The sequence below is a fragment of the Mauremys reevesii genome, linkage group 3 (assembly GCF_016161935.1).
Source record: "Mauremys reevesii isolate NIE-2019 linkage group 3, ASM1616193v1, whole genome shotgun sequence".
Taxonomy (NCBI): Eukaryota; Metazoa; Chordata; order Testudines; family Geoemydidae; genus Mauremys; species Mauremys reevesii.
In genome coordinates, this window is record NC_052625.1 from 77,614,656 (window position 1) to 77,635,857 (window position 21,202).

Below are 21,202 nucleotides of genomic sequence, written 5' to 3' on the forward strand. Positions count from 1 at the left end.
ATGGGCAGAGCTAAGGTGTGAGAGATCATTCTGCATTTATTAATAAGGCAGATACTGTAAGCAATGCATTATGGGCACTCTCAGCTATAGCAAGAGACACACTGTTTGTCATCAAAAAGTCAATATTTCAGATAGACACTCTGGATGTGGTAATGTCTTTTATTAGACAAACTTTTATTTGTGAGAAAGATAAGCTTTCCTGCTGACACAGAAGTCTTATTCAGCTCTGTGTCAGATCTAAAGTTCAACCATCTTGTCGCTCTAATAGCCTGTGGCCAACATGCCTACAACATCACTGCATACAATATTTCAGTTATCTTAATTACCCCATTGTCTTCAAATACTTAGACAAAGAAACCACTGCATCTCAGATGCTTCTGTGCAGTGTTGATTTTTAAACAGTGATGACTCCTGTAATTTAGGCCAGAAGGTATACAGAACAAGGTACCAAGGGAGATTTGTACCTCTAGGGACCATCTCCACACTTTGTTATAAAGAACATAGCCATGCAGAAGTAGGGCAGGGTGAAACTGTGTTCCTTGATGCATGGTGACTGCTTTTGATTTCTCAGACTCACTTCTTGCAAAATTTCAAGGGCCCATTCCCCCCACCCCACCCCCCACTGATCAATTTAAAATGTCATAGTATTGCAGACTTGAAATTTCACATTGAAATACTAGGGGAAACATCTATGGCATCATTTACTTATGTAAATAAAAGCCAAGAAGGATAAAGTAACACACGCACCCTTGTATTATACAGAATTCACCAGGTCAGACAGGCACAGAAGCAGCCAGGGTTAAAAACACTCTGTTTCCACTACCGGGTGTAACACAGATCTCTGCCAGGTCTTGAGATGCTCAAGTTACCCACCTGTTGTTGGGATAAAGCAAAGGGTCAAGCATAGAGCACTGGCAGCTTCAAGGGGGACAGCTACAATATCCCTTCGCAGAATGAGAGCATGCTGCAGATTAAGTGCGAGCGGTCTCTTGTCACCATAGGACTCCTGTCACTCAACATGAACAAGCAATGGAAGAATGCTAGACTGCATGGACCCAATCCCTAAAGCTTGAGAACAATATTTAACTGAATGATTATTAGTTGGTTACTCTTCTTTAAAGAATCGTGGTTTGAGGGAAGAAAAACCACGATGAGCTACAGGCATCAGTGGTCTGTAACACGATGTCTTGCTTGTTAAAGGACAAGCACTTTCTTTACACAGATCTTTAGGCAAGAGCAATTATTGAAATGGACAAATACATTTGGTCACAGGCCAGCAAGTTTAGCCATGTCAAAACTCCTGTGAATCAAATATTCTGCAGATACGTTAATCCTCACTTGTTTTATATGTTGGCTTAGAATTAGGAAGGGGAATCGGGCTAACTGGGGCTATACAAAACTTGCTGGGTTTTGTGTGTGAGCTGAAATGGACTGAATATATTTTATACTGGTTTGCAGCCCTTTATTTTTGCTTGGAGTTCCAAGTTCATCTGCAGGATATAGGTTTTTTTAAGTTTCACTATAATTGCCCTCTAGACAAGCCCTTGGAACCGTGCTGATCACCCTCTCTCTAGTTTAGGTGTCTTCTGGGATAGAACTACAGTCTGCAACACCTTTCATTCCTCTACATATGTGTGAGGGGAAGGGACATGTACAGTCTGGCTTCTTTGGGATGTCCCATTGATGCACTCTAGAGGGATTTCAGAGACCAGACTGAGGTTACATTTTATGTAGGAGCCTTTTCTTCCTCATTGCTGCTGCTGTTGGGCTACCTGTCATCTGAAAGATGCCACAGGAGTTAAAGAGGAATAGGCTAATTTGCCATGCACTTCCTTGAAGATGAGTTGGAAAAGGGCTCTTCTACAGCCAATAGGATGGTAGGGAGAGTTGGCAGTAACTCTCTGGCAAAAGAGTTAAAGTTAAGTGTGAGGACTGTGACCTGGTGTGGGAGGATAAGAAGAAGGTAATGAGATTTCAGGTCTAGGTAGATTTTTGCAAACCTTTGAAGACTAACTGCTAGCCCAGGTTCACAAATCAATTTCTAACCTAAAGGCAACCTATGGAGGTTTCACACCTCTCTAGTCCCAATCTAGAAAAACTGCAGCAGTGTTGAACATTCCCTCTGTTCTCACTATTCATCTCCTTATTTTATTTTTCATGAGAAAGGAGGAAAGGGATGTGCTTCATAATGTTGCAGTGTTGATGCATGCTGATGAGAATAAGACAATATTTGTTGCAAACATAGGTAGTCTAGATTCCACACCTCTGATCTAAACATTTTTTCAGTACAAAGCTACTTGCTGGTATTTTGGTGGTAGACAACGATTGTTGGATTTGAGTACTTCAGCACCAACCATCTGTGTTCTTTCAAAAGTCTTTTTGCTTACCCTAAGAAATGAAAACAAATACAATAACATTCAACATCTAAGGTTTGTTATTTTTTCTACTAACATAGTATACATTATAACAGAGATAGAAAACATATTCCAAGGCTGATCAGACTAATGTCTTGTAGACATGGATATTCAAGTATGAAAATATTTGAAGTGTCTAACCGAGTTCATGCCATATCAAGGATAAAAACATTAAATAAATCCTATTATGTCAACTATAGTAATAATGAGCAACTACAGGTGTAATAAAGTTAAGGCTAACCTTTTCAAACCAAGCTGCCTAAAGTTAAACTAAATTCATGCTTGGGCTCGTAAATAAAAGTAGTCTTCTCTTCAGAAGTGCTGAACACCTGCAGCTTGTACTGACTTCAGTGAGAACTGCAAGGGCTCGGAACTTGAGCTAGTTGGGAAAATGGGGGGTGTTTTCCCCCAATAGAAAATTTTGATTAAATGAGATTTGTTTTTCTTACAAAATTTCCATGGAAAAACTAGGCTTCCTGGTTGAACTACATCTCCCATGATACACCACATTGTTCTAGGTGAGAAGAGGCAGTGCATCATGGTAGTTCCATGGGTGTAGAACAGTGGTTCTCAAATTTTAGCAACTTGAGGACCACCATTTTGATTTAAAATTTTTCAGGGACCCCCATCTCTCACCCCCCCAGCCTTTGCCCCATCCATTCTGCAAGGCTCCACCCCCAGCTCACTCCATTCCCCCCCTCTAGTTGCTCACTTTCCCCCACCCTCACTCTCACCAGGCCGGGGCAGGAAGTTGGGGTACAGGAGGGGGTGCGGGCTCTTGCTGGGTGGCTCTTGAAAGTGACTGGCACATCCCTCTGGCAACGGCTCCTAGGCCAGGCGGCTCCATGCACTACCCATATCCGCAGGCACTGCCCACCCCCCCAGCTCTCATTGGCTGCAGTTCCCAGCCAATGGGATCTGAGAAGTTGGTGCTCAGGGCGGAGGCAGTGCACAAAGACCCCCAGACCTCCACCCTAGGGGCTGCAGGGACATGCCAGCCATTTCCAGGGGCTGCACGGAGCCAGGGCATGTAGGGAGCCTGCCTTAGCCCTGCTGCGCCGCCCCCTCTCCTGAGCACGCTCCACCCTGCTCCTTCCCCTCCCTTCCAGTGCCTCCCGCAGACCAGGGAACAGCTGGGGAGAAGGAGGAGGTGATCAGCGGGCCCTGCAGACCCCCTGGAGTGCCCTTGGGCACCCCCAGGGATCCGTGAACCCGAGTTTGAGAAATGCTGGTATAGAACATCATGGGAGATTAAGCCTGGCTGGGCTGCTCAGTCCACAGAGGCGAAGAGGAGCAGGAGGTGGCTTGAACTACAATTCCCATGATGTACCACAGCAGCATTTCACATTCAAAAAAATGTGGTTTTCTGCTAAAAACTTCACTTTTGGAACATTCAGTTTTTCAATGAAAAAAATTACTGTTTTCTTGCGGAAAGCAGATACTTTTCATGAAAATTAATTTAGTCAATAATCCAATTTGCCATCCAAAAACAGTTTTTATGGAAAATTTGACCCTTCCTACTCAGACTCTGAAATCAGGTCACTTTATTCTCATCTTTATTGAAGCCAGTACAACACCACTGATTTCTGCTGCCTGCAAATCTGGCCCCGAGGTTTGAAAATGATGGCCTTTACCTCTAGCTGCTCAGTAACCACCCCCACTGATATAAAATATACACAGTATAATATGCATTAGGCCTTATGTTGTCCTGAAGTAGGGATCTCAACGCACAATCCCTCTTTTTGCTTCACTCCTCTTTTCTGCAGAAGTTTAGTGATCATTCCAAATTTATGAAACTAAACAGTACATGAGCCATAAACCCATCCTAGATTTTGCCTGTGTTTTGGTACATTGGTACATATAGCAAAATAATGGTGGACAATGTACTAACTCAAGATGCTTTAGTTAACATAAATGAATGTCTAAAACTGATTTTTTTCAAACTGGCTTTAGAATATTAGAACATATATTGTAAGAATTGTAGGGAAAAGAGCAATATCAATTATTGCTAATCCTTTCTAAAATACATTTTAAATTTAACCATTTAAATTCAAAGTAGCAACAAGACCAAATCCCTGGGGCGACTGGTAAGTCTTAAACCCTCTTAAACTCTCCAGTAGCTATCCACACTCACTCCCTTAAGCCATTATGATGGCTTAAGTGGTACATGTGTTGTTTTGCAGGCAGGAAATGGTCTCTGAGTAGAGTGTAAAATGGGTCAGCCCACAGGACTGTTTTGTGATCTCTTCTAGAAAACCACAATCTTTGAACAGGAAAATCCTAGTGACTACTGTACTGAGGACACTGTGAGTGAGGCTACAGCTGTCTCCCCACCTCAAAACAAGAAGCATTGAGAAAAACAGATAAGAATCCTGCAACTGAATGTTTTCTTCAAAACTCTTGGAACTCATTTTTAATGTAAAGCATTTTCTTAATTGCTTTTTTGTCCCCAACTCTTGTGGGCCTTGGAAATTCTCTCTGAATTCAATGTGATTTCTTCCATAATCAATATATAATTCTAATGTAGTAGAATTACACAACAGTTTCATTTAATGTCTTTTTTTTAATAAGAGAGTATCCAAATGAAATTTTTGCAAAATGGGGTATTCAAATATTAAAATAATCCAATAATGCAAATGCAAAGTGATGTTGGAAACACATGAGGTGTTCCTATACCAAAAATATTTAAACACTTCTTTAACCGATCCTTTTATTCCTCCTGTTAGGGCTTGAAATATTACCAGACACCTACTAAGTAGAAGCTGATATGAAAAATAGGGGCACGGTTACCAGTGAGGTAGGGGCAATGGTTCAAGCCTCTTGGCTGCTGATCATAACTTTACAAATCAACAACAGTGGGAAACTGACATTCTTGTCAGTTTCACTCTTTCCAAGGTTCTAAATTTCAAGGGTCATATTGCTCAATGCTGTGTCATTTTCACTCTGCTCCTGCTTGGGAAATCTATGAGGAGTGGAAAAGACTTACAATGTTTGTAGACTCAGGAAGACAACTCTGTATTAGTGATATCCTGTTCACATTTGGAAGGTCATCTTTGCTTGATATATATATATATATATAAAATAAAAGCTTGCATTCTGCATAAACTGATGGTATATGCCCTTTCACTGACAAGGAAAGCTTCCCTCTCACTAGTGGCAATTAGACAAGTAAATTTTTCAAGCTAACAATTTTCTTTGACCTAGAAGTGATTCTGATAGGTTCCATTCCCTCTCTTTGGCCATTCTTCCTCCACCCACTTCAGCAGCACTTTCACAACATCAATTCTTTGATATAATTTACACAGATCAATCAATTGTTCCACAGTCCTGTCACTGTTCCGCAACAAAAATTCCAACGTAGGGCTTTGTTGTTTCTGTTCCAGGAAACACAATTCATCATAGGTCATTCCCCATTTGCTTGCAAAATTTCTCCAGTTCTTTACTGTAGGGTGGCATGGATCCAACTTTATCCTCATTGTATACAACAAGTCCTCATCATTGAGCAAGTCGCTGATGGTTGGAGCACGACACAAACATAACGAGCAGGTGCCATTTTCTTTGCAGGAGCTCCTCATATCTACAATTATAAACATTACATTGAAAGGTTAGAATCTGTTCTATTTTCCATGGCTTCTTTTTATGACACAAACCCTCAGGCACTGCTGAATAATATGTTGCTTAGAACTATTTCTGAAATAATAATGGGGATTTAAAGTATCTTTCGCTATTGAATTAAACTACTTTTAATTTTTGTTATGTTTTTCTTTACTGTACACTGAAGATAAAACCAAAGAACAATAATTTTTAAAATATACACATTCATTTATAACAAGGGTGTCAAACTGATGCCACTTTTCACTATGATGTGTGGGCTGGGCCACATGGCCTGAAGAATTCCCTTAGCTTTATGGAAATTGCCATAACTTTCAATTGCAGAGTGAGCAGCTCTATGCAGAAAGGATCTCTGTTAACATCTCATCTAGATAAATGTTACGATTATGTTGGTAGATGTCACAGCCTGGCTTAGTGTATCCAAAATGCCATTTTTATAATAGTGCAGACTTAGGAAAATATTTGACGGTCTTCTTTTAGTAAAGATTCTCTCTGCTAATGGACACACACAAAGCAAATGCTTAATATTTCCAGTGACACAAAAGTGTACCTTTCTGTTGTGTTCTATGAAGGGCGATTATTTCAAATATCTGTAACAGGCAAATGCTTAGAAAAGTATTCACTTTTTGAATGGTATTCCTATTTTCCTCATAGTTATAGAGCTGGCTGAAGCTCAATGAATTACTTTCTGGATATGAACATATGGTGGTGAAATATTCTTTATCATATGACATCAGATTGCCATTTAAAAGTCTTCCAAAAAGAATCAAAAGGGCCCTAAAAATGTAACTTCTATTAGTTTGTGCAGTAACAGACTAGAAGAAGGCAAAAGCCAGCATTAGTAATATTGACCTGCAAATACTTTTTATTCAGTCTTACTCCATCAATCAGGCCTAGTGGGTGAAATTATTCTAGACACTTCTTCAACAGTTAGGCTTTTGAGGGGAAAATGGGTAAACCTTTAACTTTGCCATGTAATGGATGAAGAAAGAGAGAAGCTCACATTGGTCAAACTGACACTACAGCAGAAAGGTGCATAATGTGCACAGCTTATAACCACTTGACCTTTTAAAACTTCTGTTTTCCTCTTTCAAACTTGTATGGTATATAAAACCAACCATATTCAAATTAAGTTTGGAAACAAGGATGCTGTAAGAGGAAGTATTAATCAAAAGACTGATGGAAATAGTGAGTACACAATATCAAGGATTGGTTTAGTTACAATTAGAATAGGAGACGTGAATGGTTTATAACTATAAAAGGGCAAATCATGTATTCAAAAACACCTACTCTCATAGATGATTATGCTTGTTAATTCTTTTCTATGTTTAGGGAAGTTCCCAGAGCTGATTTCAGTGTCTGTGTCATTCTGCTGTTGAGTGTGGCCTTGCCTGTGTGTACTGGAGGAGGCTTAATAGCCTGGCTCAGCCAGACAGGTAAAAAGGGTGGCCAGGCTGGCAGAACAGGCAGGCTCAATGGTATATCTCAGCACATCGAGTGGCACCTTAAGGGGTCCAACCTGTCACAAAATGCAACACCACAGTTTTATGAGAATGCATAGTCTCTCGTGGAGGGGATGCACAAACTCTTGTGACATACAATCACAGAAATGTAGGGCTGGAAGGGCACTGGAGAAGGGGAGGGATAGCTCAGTGGTTTGAGCATTGATCTGCTAAATCTAGGGTTGTGAGTTCAATCCTTGAGGGGGCCAATTAGGGATCTAGGGCAAAAATCTTTCTGGGGATTGGTCCTGCTTTGAGCAGGGGGTTGGACTAGATGACCTCCTGAGGTCCCTTCCAACCCTGATATTCTATGGTCAAGTGCAGCCCCCTGTGCTGAGGCAAGACTAAGTAAACCTAGACAGAGGTCGGCAACCTTTCAGAAGCAGTGTGCCAAGCCTTCATTTATTCACTCTAATTTAAGGTTTCACGTGCCAGTAATACATTTAAACATTTTTAGAAGGTCTCTTTCTCTAAGTCTATAATATATAACTAAACGATTGTATGTAAAGTAAATAAGGTTTTTAAAATGTTTAAGAAGCTTCATTTAAAATTAAATTAAAATGCAGAGCCCCCTGGACCGGTGGCCAGGACCTGAGCAGTGTGAGTGCCACTGAAAATCAGCTCATGTGCTGCCTTCGGCACACGTGCCATAGCTTGCCTACCCCTGACCTAGACCATCTCTGACAGGTGTCCTTTGGTCTGGGATGGGTGACAGGGAATGGATCACTTGATGATTACCTGTTCTGTTCATTCCCTCTGGGGCACCTGGCACTGGCCACTGTTGGAAGGCAGGATACTGGGCTAGATGGACCATTGGTCTGACCCAGTATGGCCATTCTTATGTCTGTCAAACCATTTTTAAGAACCTCCAATGATGGGGATGCCACAACCTCTCTTGGAAGCTTATCTCAGAACTTAACTACCATTATATTACAATTCTTTTCCTAAGAGCTAACCTAACTCTTCCTTGCTGAAGATTAAGCCCATTACTTCTTGTCTAGGCTGACCAGATAGCAAGTGTGAAAAATCGGGAGAGAGGGTGGGGGGGTAATAGGCAGGGCCGGCTCCAGACCCCAGCGCGCCAAGCGCATGCTTGGGGCGGCATGCCGCGGGGGGCGCTCTGCCTGTCGCCGGGAGGGTGGCAGGCAGCTCCGGTGGACCTCCCACAGGTGTGCCTGCGGAGGGTCCACTGGTCCTGCGGCTCTGGTGGACCTCCCGCAGATGTGCCTGCGGATGCTCCACTGGAGCCGCGGGACCAGCGGACCCTCCGCAGGCACGTCTGCAGGAGGTCCACTGGAGCTGCGGGACTGGCGACTGCCAGAGCGCCCCCTGCGGCGTGCCACCATGCTTGGGGCAGCACAATTGCTAGAGCCGCCCCAGTAATAGGCACCCATGTAAGAAAAAGCCCCAAATATCGGGACTGTCCCTATAAAATCGGGACATCTGGTCACCCTATTCTTGTCCTACCTTCAGTGGACATGGAGAACAATTGATCACTATCCTTTTGATAACAGCCCTTACCACATTTGAAGATTGCAATCAGGCCCCCTCAGTCTTCTTTGCTGAAGACTCCAGTTTTGTTTAACATTTCCTCATAGGTCAGGTTTTCTAAATCTTTTATCAATTTTGTTGCTGTCTTCTGGACTCTCTGTAATTTATTTAAATCTTTTCTAAAGTGTAGTGCTCAGCATTGGTCACAGTACTCCAGCTGAAGCCTCACTAGTGCTGAGTAAAGGAAGACATCTCTGCTTTCAGGCATTCCATAAGGCCTTGCAGGGGGCGGTTTAAGCTAAATATAAAGATAGATAAGTAATACTGCTGTCCTTGTGATGAAGTCAATGGGCCAAATCCTGCTCACTTTTTACTCAGGTATGAGCAAAGCTAACTCCATTTGACCTAATTGAAGGTCAATTAGGCTGTGCAGAGAATGCATTATTGGCCCCTATCTTAATTTGATCTCATTCTGCTGGGTGTGCTAAGTGAAGTGAATTTCATCAAAAAGAAATTGACAAGAGCAGTTCCTAGCTATCTATAGATCAAATAAACTTCTGGCACTATACCCTGCATGGAATATTGAAAGCAAAAGAGAGAAGCCTCATATATTCTGGGTCCCTAAGCCTTTCTATGTAATTCTAAATATCATCCTCACAAAGACTTTTCTGAAGAAAATCTATCATAAAGATAACTACATACATATATGGTAAAGCCAATAAATTACCTGAAAGTGATTCTCCAGTATTGTTTTGACTATCATTCTCTTCTGGCTACAAACAAAAAGTAACCTTGAATTAAAATCATGTATTCAAATAACACACAATAACTGTATTGATCTAGTTTACCAAGTGGAGAGTCAGTTTAGAAAGATACTGATTAACTGAACAGAAAATACTTTGTGTGTGTGTGTCTGTTTCCTGACAATTTGCAAACTTTTTATGCAACATATTTACATTTTGACTCATCCTATGATCATAGAATCATAGAAGATTAGTATTGGAAGAGACCTCAGGAGGTCATCTAGTCCAACCCCCTGCTCAAACCAGGACCAACCCCAACTAAATCATCCCAGCCAGGGCTTTGTCAAGCCGGGCCTTAAAAACCTCTAAGGATGGAGATTCCACCATCTCCGGTAACCCATTCCAGTGCTTCACCACCCCCTAGTGAAATAGTGTTTCCTAATATCCAACCTAGACCTCCCCCACTGCAACTTGAGACCATTGCTTCTTGTTCTGTCATCTGCTGCCACTGAGAACAGCCAAGCTCCATCCTCTTTGGAACCTCCCTTCAGGTAGTTGAAGGCTGCTATCAAATCCCCCATCACTTTTCTCTTCTGCAGACTAAATAATCCCAGTTCCCTCGGGCTCTCCTCGTAAATCATGTGCCCCAGGCCCCTAATCATTTTCGTTGCCCTCTGCTGGACTCTTTCCAATTTGTCCACATCCCTTCTGTGTGTGTGGGGTGGGGAGGACCAAAACTGGACACAATACTCCAAGTGTGGCCTCACCAGTGCTAAATAGAGGGGAATAATCACTTCCCTCAATCTGCTGGCAATGCTCCTACTAATGCAGCCCACTATGCTGTTAGCCTTCTTGGGAACAAGGGCTCACTATTGACTCATATCCAGAACTGCTGCTTAGCCAGTCAGTCCCCAGCCTGTAGCGGTGCATGGAATTCTTCCATCCTAAGTGCAGGACTCTGCACTTGTCCTTGTTGAACCTCATCAGGTTTCTTTTGGCCCAATCCTCCAATTTGTCTAGGTCCCTCTGTATCCTATCCCTACCCTCCAGCGTATCTACCACTCTTCCCAGTTCAGTATCATCTTCAAACTTGCTGAGGGTGCAATTCATCCCATCATCCAGATCATTAATAAAGATGTTGAACAAAACCAGCCCCAGGACCAACCCCTGGGGCACTCCGCTTGATACTGGCTGCCAACTAGACATCGAGCCATTGATCACTACCCGTTGAGCCTCACAATCTAGCCAGCTTTCTATCCACCTTATAGTCCATTCATCCAATCCATACTTCTTTAACTTGCTGGCAAGAATACTGTGGGAGACCATATCAAAAGCTTTGCTAAAGTCAAGATATATCACATCCACTGCTTTCCCCATATCCTCAGAGCCAGCTATCTCATCATAGAAGGCAATCAGGTTGGTCAGGCATGACTTGCCCTTGGTGAATCCATGTTGACTGTTCCTGATCACCTTCCTCTCCTCTAAGTGCTTTAAAATGGATTCCTTGAGGACCTGCTCCATGATTTTGCTGGGGACTGAAGTGAGGCTGACCAGTCTGTAGTTCCCCGGGTTCTCTTTCTTCCCTTTTTAAAATATGGGCACTCTATTTGCCCTTTTCCAGTCGTCCGGGACCTCCCGCAATCGCCACAAATTTTCAAAATAATGTCCAATGGCTCTGCAATCACATCAGCCAACTCCCTCAGCACCCTTGGATGCATTAGATGATATAGGGTTAGTGTTTTAAACAGTTCTTGCACTGACCTATCATTTTCACTCTCAGTAGTGACAGGTTTATATTAAATGATTTGTGAACAAGAACAGAAAAGAACTAACTATAAAATATGAAATGCATGAAATATTACTGCAGAATTGCAATGAAGAGTCACTATCGTGCCATAATCATGGGGGCAGGGGAAGTCTTTAGGACTTTTGTATAGCGTACCTACAGCTTTTCAGTGATTCAGATTGTTTGACTTAGAAGATTTCCATGCCCCATTTTTTTAATTAGAGGCTGGGCCAGATCCTCAGCTGGCCCACTGTCTGTTACATGCAACAATAAGGGATTGTTCCACTGACTCTATGGAATTTGGAGGAGCTTCTTTAAAGGCTTTTTATATATAGGAAATAGTTCTAGACAAAGGCAGGAATTGAATATTTCTGCTGGCTCAGTTCAAAACCTTCTTTCTTTTTAAGCTAATGTGCATTCAACTGCTTTTTGTCAGCTAATTAAATGTAGAGAAAATAACGTAATAGTTTGAGGTGACAACATGTATTATTGCAACATCTATATTCCTTGAAAGCAACATCTAACACCCAAAGGAAGGCAGTATGACCCTGCGGCTAAGGCAAACTGAAAGGAGTGTAGTAGAGCGGAGTAAGAAGACATGAGTAACTGCCCTCACTCATTGGGCAGGTGCGAGCCAAATAAAATGTCTTTCCTTTATTGAAGATGAAAGCAGAAAGGGTTTTCCCCCTTAGACAAGTGCAATAAAATACAGCTGACTTTTGTATAGTGTCATTCATTCAAAAGTATCATAGAGCACTTCACCGCATCTTGCAGGCTGTGCATGCAAATGCAAGTAAACTATGTAGGGTGCAATACATCATAACAAGATGCCCTATTCCTATTGACACTTACTGTATTATTAAATCCACTACAAACAGGTGTGCTTTGAAGGATTAGATTATTATTTGTAAATGTCAATTTCACCATAGATACACAAACTGACAAATATATTTCCATTGATAAAAATCAAGATTTACAGATAGGCAAAGAAAAAAAAATGCTACTTGAGAACTTATTCCAGTTTCATTTAAGGATATTTATTTTGTATATTTTCATATGTGCTGTTGCCAATCTGGATTTTAATGGTTATAAAGCTATAATTTCTTGAATCTCACATCTATTGTCATTACATAATTATTGTTTGACCCTCTCAATTGTCTGGCACACACCCCATCACTTCCTACGACTGTTAAAATATAAATGCATAAAAATTTAAAAATGCTTAAAATAATCATTGATATTGTCCATCAAAATTTTAAAATAAGATTTATTTTTGCAAAACCTACAACCAGTATAGGCAGTTTCAGCTGATGTGGTGAACACATTCACACACATGACCTAATCCAATTACGGGGGAAGGTAAATTTGTCTAAAATATTCTATCAAAAATTCCCCACATTTCCCATAAAAGGGAACATTTGCATGCTGTTTTCACTACCTCCCCTGCCACACCCACTGCTGCAGTGGGCCAGATGGTCACAAATGCAGATGAGTTTACAGATTTCTTTCCATTCTCTAAATCACAATTTTCCACATCACAAAACTATCACAGTGTTTGGTACATGCTCAAGAAAGGTTCAAAAATGGATGCACCCCCCCCCCATCAAAGTAAGAGGAAAGTATTTGTCATCTTCTCCAAGTACTTTCCTCCTCTTACCAGCATCATTTCAGTTGTAGCTAGATAGAATGTGAGCCCAGGGCTTTTTATTCAGCAGCTTCTAACTCAGGACCTTGAACAATGACTATCTAAAAACATTGGTCAGAACTGGATGTCTTGCTCTTGAACATGGAGATCATTTATGGTCATATTATGATCTGAATCTGGTTCAGAAGTGTCTATGAGAAAGTCAGTAGGTGTTTGATGTATAGGAATTGCAGTTTTGCCAACCCAAGCATTGAAAAATTGAGTCTGGCTAAAAATCTGGAGAGTATGTTAAAAATCGTGAGATTTTTTTTTTAAATATTAAATTTGGGTTCTTTTATTTGTCTTATGATTTCTGAGCCATTTGAGTACACTCAGGTATGTTTTCATATTTTTTTCCTGCAAATATGAGGCCTGAAATCTATTTTTTTTAAATGAGAGCTGAGATACTCATGTAAGTGCTTTCAGAAACTGGGGTTTAACATAAAAAATCTCTAGACTCCTGATCAAATCTTAACAGTTGGCAATGGTGGGACTGCGACTGTATGAGCAAAGAAAGAAGTAAAATTTTATTTCCCATGGACTCAGAGTCCTCATTTTTTGTTTAATAAAAAAAATACTTTCATGTAAACTATAAGATTTCAAAAAGCCACTTATTTGTAGCATACACATCTTTTTTATTTTAGCAGTTCAGCTACCTTCCACTTATCAATTCTGAAGCACAGAGGCTTATCCAGCATCACATTATTGCAAAGATATGTAACTGTCCATAAAATATTGCTATTTAACAGGACAATTTTATTGCCCACTAATTAAAAAAAACAACTGCAAATCTAAACAAAGCTATACATTTGTCTTATGCGTGTGCAGAGGGACCAGAAGAACAAGCATACCCTCCAGGCAAGATCGGGTTTTAGAGGGCCCTACAAATCTAAGTACAGTGAAACAGCTGTATAGTGAAGTGTTTTGTCACTATAAAAAGCCTTTATTATACCCAGTTTCAGTATAATAGAAGAGGGAGTCTCAGGCAACAAATTCTCTCCACTTCATGATAAGAAATTGGCACTCTCTCATGAGGAGAAAGCAGTAATCTGTCTTCTCCTCCTCTGCTCAACCCAAAAGAGAAAATCCCCAGAAATTCAGCCTGTAACACTATCTGGTAGGTGATAACTGTGACATGCCAATGGAATTTGCACAGTGTTGCCCATTTACAGTGGAACATTAGAATGAAGCTTCACTATGGGAAAAATACTATCCCAAAGTCCATGTATAAGGACTTGATGCAGGGTAGAAATAATTTCCCTGTTTCCCAACCCCAACTCCAAAGCTGCTCTGCAGTAACCACTGCCCTGGTTGCAAACCCCAGGGCAGTGAAGGGGAGGTGAAGGCTGGAGGAAAAATGTATGGCTCTGTATAGCTGTGAATCCACTAGCCCTGTTTTTAATCTTATCCTCCATACCGGTGTGAAAGGAATTCTGGTAGAACTGGATTCTGCAGCATGCACCCTGCCTGGGCTCCAGGCTCCCTGCCCACTCAGCACAGAGGAACAACATCTGTTCTGCTGCAGGCTGAGTGGGGATGGCGTGTGGGGGCAGGATTTGCCCTTGTCAGAAGAGTTCATGCCTGGATACAAATTGAAGCAATTTTGGTTTCCACTGCATTATAAGTACAGCGTCACTAGAACTAGGTTCACTGTGAACAAAACTCAACCCTAAACAGAGGAGTCAGCACAAGACCTATGCACCACTCAAATCCCACTTAAGCCCTTCAAATAGGGCTTAAGGAGTGCATAGGCTGTGTGTACAGAGCACACTTCACCCAGCATTCTTAAATGGATATTCTATGTCCAATCTTATTTTACTGAATGACTCCATGCGGTCTAGAGAAAGTTGTGATTAATATTAATAGCTTTCTTTCATCAACAAAAATAACTTTAAAAGCTTAGTTTAATATGCACCCATGGGTTTCTCAAACAGATAATTTAAATTTTTGAAAAGCATTTCCCTTACCTGTTGTATTAGGCCAGAATCTGATGTAAGACTTCTGATGTTAATAGATGCTATTTCCAATGTAACTTTATCTGTTAGGTACTCCTCATCTAAGGCAAAGAGATTCTGAAATGTTGGTCTTTCACCCAGATATAAGCTTAATTACAAGACTCTCAAACAAAAATATGGCAGACTTCATACAAGTCTAACACACAAAATTTAATCCCATATGATAATGGGTCATTGGGAAATGTAAAATGGATTTAACATAATCTTAAATTGTTAATGACTGGACTGTGCAAATAGAAAGTACTATCAGAGGTCAGACATCAGGGTATATGTAAAATGTTTACTCTGCATCTCCAACAGGCTATTACTGGTAGCAGGGCTACACTCTTCCTTCAGCAGATTGACCAGGAGCAGCACCAACATAGTGTTTACCTAGCCAATAAATGAAAGATAGCTGAAAAAGTGAAAGTACTTGACAGTCAACAAATCTCTTATTTCTGCTTTGTTTGAATGACTTTCTAAAAATTCTCAATAGTCTGCCTTCTCCTCTCCCCATGTTTGGATTATTCTCATGCTGCTCAGGACCCTTCTGGAAGCACACGTGTCCCCCACCACCACCACCAGGTTTTACTCACTGCATCTTAAAAACTGTCTACACACCTTTGTGAGTATATAGACATGGGTTGAAATTCACCCTTATGCAGAGGGACAGCACAAAGTCCATTTACCTTTCATCTCCCACTTAGGCCCTCAAAATAGGACTTAAGTGATGCATAAGCCTTTTGCCAGTTCTGTGCATAGGGTTGAATTTCACTCTGTGATAAGGCCCCTGTTCAAAGTATTTCAACGTGTGTTTAACTTTTAAGCAAGTGTTTAAATCCATGTGTTAATTGCTCTGCTGACTTGTGTCTGAAAGGAGGTTATCCTAGACATGTCAGAATCCTCCAAGACTTTTATAATGCTGAAAGGCTTTTTAGGGATAAAAATGCATATGAGTTTATTGTTCTCTCTAATAAGACTTCTATTAAGAAACAGTGGAATGCCTTACATTTAAACAAACAAATAAAGTAAGAATTTACTTTTCTTCTTGCACTTAGAATTTGCCATTATTTATTAAACCATTGATCCTTAAAATCAAATAGCCTGCCTCTGACAGCAGCTGATATCTGACACAGACTCCTTATTTATTATCTTGAACAGGGTTCAAAAAAGAACTAGATAAGTGCATGGAAGATGGGTCCATCAATTGCTATTAGCCAGGATGGGCAGGGATGGTGTCCCTAGCCTCTGATTGGCAGAAGCTGGGAATGGGCGACAGGGGATGGATCACTTGGTGATTACCTGTTCTGTTCATTCCCTCTGGGGCACCTGGCACTGTCCACTGTCGGAAGACGGGATACTGGGCTGGATGGACCTATGGTCTGACCCAGTGTGGCCATTCTTATGTTAGGATTCAATGGCAAAGAATTCAGCTGACATTACAAAACACAACCAACTGAATTTCACTTGGTCTATTCTTTTGGCTGTTGCTTCTAATATTTGGATGAGGGAGTAACTATGACCAAAAAGTGAACTTGGAGGGAAAAAAATATATGAGCCTAATCCTGAAAGGTGATGAGTGCCCTCAACTCCCATTAAAGTTAATGGGAGTTGAGGGGGCTCAACATCTTGCTGGATAAGGCCCTAAGATGTCATGTTAATTATTTTTAAGCAAGGGGCCAGATCCTGTACTCTACTGAGAAAAAATTTACATTAAAGCCAACTGGAATTTTCTCTAAACAACAACTAAAGAATCAGGCCCATACACTGTATGAAGCAAACTCTTGTAACACATTTTATTCACTTATAGATTCAGCAACATTTATAAAACTGCTTTTTTTTCCCTTCCCCATATCATGTTGAATAGTGATGAAAATTCAGGCTCTTGAGCAGATGAAGAGGCCAGTATCTAAGGAACGATCTAAGGTTAACGTCATACAGTTTCCAAACCCACAACAGTGCTAGACTTTTGAGAAAATTAATTATAAGGAAAACTTGAGAATGCAGAAGTTAACAGAATATTAATAGATCTTTCACATCACTTCCCAGTCTCAGACAGGAAATGCTAAGCTCCATTAATGCTTTTATATCTTTACACTGATCATGATGAAATTTCCTTTCAACAGAAAATGCCACAATTTCCATTTCCCTTCAATTTTACTTATTTATTGTATTAAACATGGAGCATCAGATTTTAAACAGCTTTGAAACAAACAGTTATATGTTTATTTATAAATCTGATTTTCTTTGGAGGGGAAGATACAATGAACTAATGCCATAAGAGTAAGAAAAAATACAATTTAGATAGGAAAACTATAGAGAAATTACCAAAATTTAAGAAATTTTAAGAAAAACCACTTTGAAGAAGTGAGCAGTCTGCCTGCAACTGAACAGGTTCAAAGTACCATACCCTTCTGTCCTCCAATCTATTTCCCTTCTCTTGGTATCCTCAATAGCACCTCATTTCTATTGCTGGCTCCTTCCAGTCTCCTAAATAATCCTCAATCCTCTCTTGGAACCCCAGTTTTAGTTTCCCCAGCTCACCAGTCTTTACCCTAACTTTTTCAACCTCTCTTTCCAATTGGATGCTGGATCCCTCCTCAGGCTTTATGTGCATCATAGGATTCAGAACAATATGCTTGGAAGAGTACTGAGGCTCAAGGCACTCTCAGGGCATTCCTTGGAAGGAAGCCTACAGCAGGGTCTGGGATGCAGAAATAAAGAAGAGGGAGAGGTCAAGGGAGCTAGTGTGGTAGAAGGATTAAAGGCTTAATGATGAAATTGGTTGCAGGGCTCAGGATTTCATCCGTGCAGGAGACCACTAAATTTTCTGGGTTCCCAAATGAATTTCTGATCACCTGCAGACATACAGATAACCGTCTCAAAGCCATTTTTCAAATATTTTTATTTCCTTCTAATCTGGGTTCTGATCCTTTTTGTTTTTCTTTGTGGCATTGGCTTATTATAGCTTCCTTCAAAGTGGAGAAACAAGATCTTCTGTTGATATAATCAGCTTTTAGACCAAAGCTGAGCTCAGATGGCAAACACCAGAGGTAACATTAATAACACACTTTTTAAAAAAAATCATTACACTGCATAAACTTTTACAATGTAAAAATACAGAAGAAATTAATAGAATATTTCTTATATCTATGGTTTTATTACATGTACTACAATAATGTACCAGATTTATAATAGCTGGAGTTTGCTGTGCTTACCTTTAGGTAGCCGTGTATCTTGGACAGGATACTTTTCTCTCTGTCCAAAAACACCAAGACATATGTTTGTTATTTCCGGTACTTGATAAAAAGTACATAAAAAACTTTATAGTTACAAAAATGCCTTTTTAAAATGGCAATTAAGTTCACATCAATATAGTAATGAATTATTAGAGATGGACCAAACAGATACTAACACAGGCAATCTGGGGATTATTTACAATCCAAAATTATATAGTTTGTTGTTTTGCTGCAGTTTCTTAAAATGCAATGTGGTTTAGTAGACTAAGCACAGGACTGGGAGCCAAGAAATTCTGAGTTTTAATTTTAGCTCTCTGCCAGTGGCCTCAATTTCTCTGGGTCAGATTCTCAGCTTACTAATGTGTATCAAGAGTAACTACAATAATAAAGATGGTCCTGTTCTTACACGTATTCTTACTAAAGAACAATCAAAGGTCTCTTTGCTTGAAAATTAAAATTAAAACCTGATTAAAATGCAAAACTAAAATACAGCTACCCAGTTTACGGACATATCTGCTGATTTACAACACAAACATATTCCAACTTCTAAGCTATAGTTTACTAAGAGACCTAGACATCTGCTTGCTCCCATTTTACCTCTAGCAGCATCTAAAGACAAGAATCTTCCATCAGCTTTTTATAGAATCTCTCACCAAACAAATTAAAATCCTCCTCATTTAGAAACAAAATCATGTTTAAAAAAAAACAACTTACATTTGTATCAGACAGACATCATAACTCTACCACAGTTGAAGATCACAGTCTTTAATTTAAGCAATCATATGGACCTGTACCAAGTCCTATTTATTTCTGTGGGACTTCACACATGCTCAGGGGTTGGCACTAATAGATCACAATACAGGATCAGGACCTAAATTACTAAATTGATTTTCCCAAAAAAGCCACAGGCTAAGGTCAATATTTACACTATCCTCTCTGTTTTCTGCTGATACTACGTACTGCGCTTCTGAATTGGAAGAAGTCACCACAGGAAAGTAATAGTTTCCCCTCTCATTATTCATGTTGCTGCATGACAAATCCACAATTTACAAACAAGATAAGGTACTTTTAAAAACACCCATACTGCTACATTATACACTAATCTACTCTGGGCTGCAAAATACAACATATATCATCAGCTTCTTTTTTTATTTACTGTTACCCAGAGTAAGCAACCTGGAGCCAAATTCAAAGAGTCCTCTTTAAGATTACAGAGTATTTAAATATTCCTTTTACCCAACATACTCCGCGTGACAGCATAAGTTTGCTTCTCCGAATATCCCAGGACCCACCAACAAGGAAAAGTATGCAGTGAAGGTTGTAAATCTACTAGTCAGTAAAACATCTCTTTACTCAGTTCACCCCCACATCTGGCAGAGCCTTGTTGTTTGTCACATGCATTTCTAATGCCTTATCTAGCTATCAGCCACAACATTTAAAGGAAGTGCTTAGACTATATATAAACAATAATTAAGTTTCTGGGTGAAGATCTGATACTACTTTCCAGGGAGATGCACAGTACTATTATTACTATAGCATTACCTGGAAACCCCAACAGAGGTCATGACTCCATTGTGCCAGGCACTGTGTAAGCACATAGTGAGAGAAAGTCCTGTCCGAAAGAGATTACAATCTAAACATGGGTTTCACCATGATTATTTATTGATTTATTCAAGATACATTTGATGTAATGATTCATTTTTTTTATTTACAACTGGGTTGAGGCTATTTACATAACATTTCAGTGCGTATCTAGTAGACAATCATATATGTGCCTGGTTTCAGTCAATCATACCCTTGGGTTTTTGAGAGCATCCCAGAATTAAATAACTGTAAAAAGCTATAAACTAAATATTAAATAACCAAGTATGAAAGTTATATTGAAACAAAACCAGACACACCTACCATTTCTAATGGAAAAGTGCTTGGATCTGTATCTTCCACAGGCTCTTTTGCAGCATGATCTGCCAGAAACAAATAAATAAGCTTTTTCATTTTATGTTCCTCAAACTGTGTCTGTTTGGTCACTCATGCACTTTCCTTCACCAGCTCACCAAGATGAAACTATACATCAATTACGTAGGAGTTCATTTGCAATGGGAACACGTCATAAAGTATAAAGAGTTAGTCATGGGTGCTAGCTGACAGATGAGAAATTCTATTCAACAATATCAGAAGTTATAGCTCAGGGGTTCTCAAACTGGGGGTTGGGACCCCTCCGGGGGTCATGAGGTTATTACATGGGGGGTCACGAGCTCTCAGCCTCCACCCCAAACCCCACTTTGTCTCCAGCATTTATAATGGTGTTAAATATATAAAAAAGTGTTTTTAATTTATTAGGGGGGTCACACTCAGAGGCTTGCTATGTGAAAGGGGTCACCAGTACCCAGTAAGTTTGAGAACCACCGTTATAGCTGATAACAGGGACAAGCAAATAAATATTTTTAATTATTATTTTTAAAATATCATAGTTTGACAATAAATAAATAAACCAAAAAATAACTAAAATGGATAAAACATTCCTTTCTCTGAATAGCTGTACTCAGTTGTGCATTAGTGGCCTTCTCCAAACAGTGAAATACCCTGTATAAGAAATTAATAATTAAGAGGACTAATATAGCATTATAATAACAGAATATAGCTCAAAACTTAATGGGAAAGTAAACTTGGACTAAAGATGAACTATATTTAGTGCTTCTGTTTTTCGGAGTTTATTAATTTCATTGGAGGAGTATTT

At 40.0% G+C, this 21,202-nt stretch overlaps 1 protein-coding gene across 4 annotated transcripts in view; it reads right to left on the bottom strand.

Moving 5' to 3' along the window:
* Nucleotides 1-748: 748 nt before the first annotated feature.
* EDARADD (EDAR associated death domain) overlaps nt 749-21,202 on the bottom strand; it is a 43,008-nt gene continuing 22,554 nt past the window's right edge. For 2 of the 4 annotated variants that reach the window (XM_039531858.1, XM_039531855.1), the window contains 5 exons: nt 20,371-20,429; nt 18,445-18,484; nt 15,200-15,288; nt 9,747-9,792; nt 5,368-5,991 (listed from right to left, as the gene is read on the bottom strand). In XM_039531858.1, the coding sequence (XP_039387792.1) occupies nt 5,615-5,991; nt 9,747-9,792; nt 15,200-15,288; nt 18,445-18,484; nt 20,371-20,373 (555 nt within the window). In that variant the 5' untranslated portion in view covers nt 20,374-20,429 and the 3' untranslated portion in view covers nt 5,368-5,614. Of the gene's footprint in view, nt 874-2,142; nt 2,389-5,367; nt 5,992-9,746; nt 9,793-15,199; nt 15,289-18,444; nt 18,485-20,370; nt 20,430-21,202 lie in introns of those variants that run through there. The other 2 variants (XR_005596642.1, XM_039531856.1) reach the window with 2 other exon arrangements.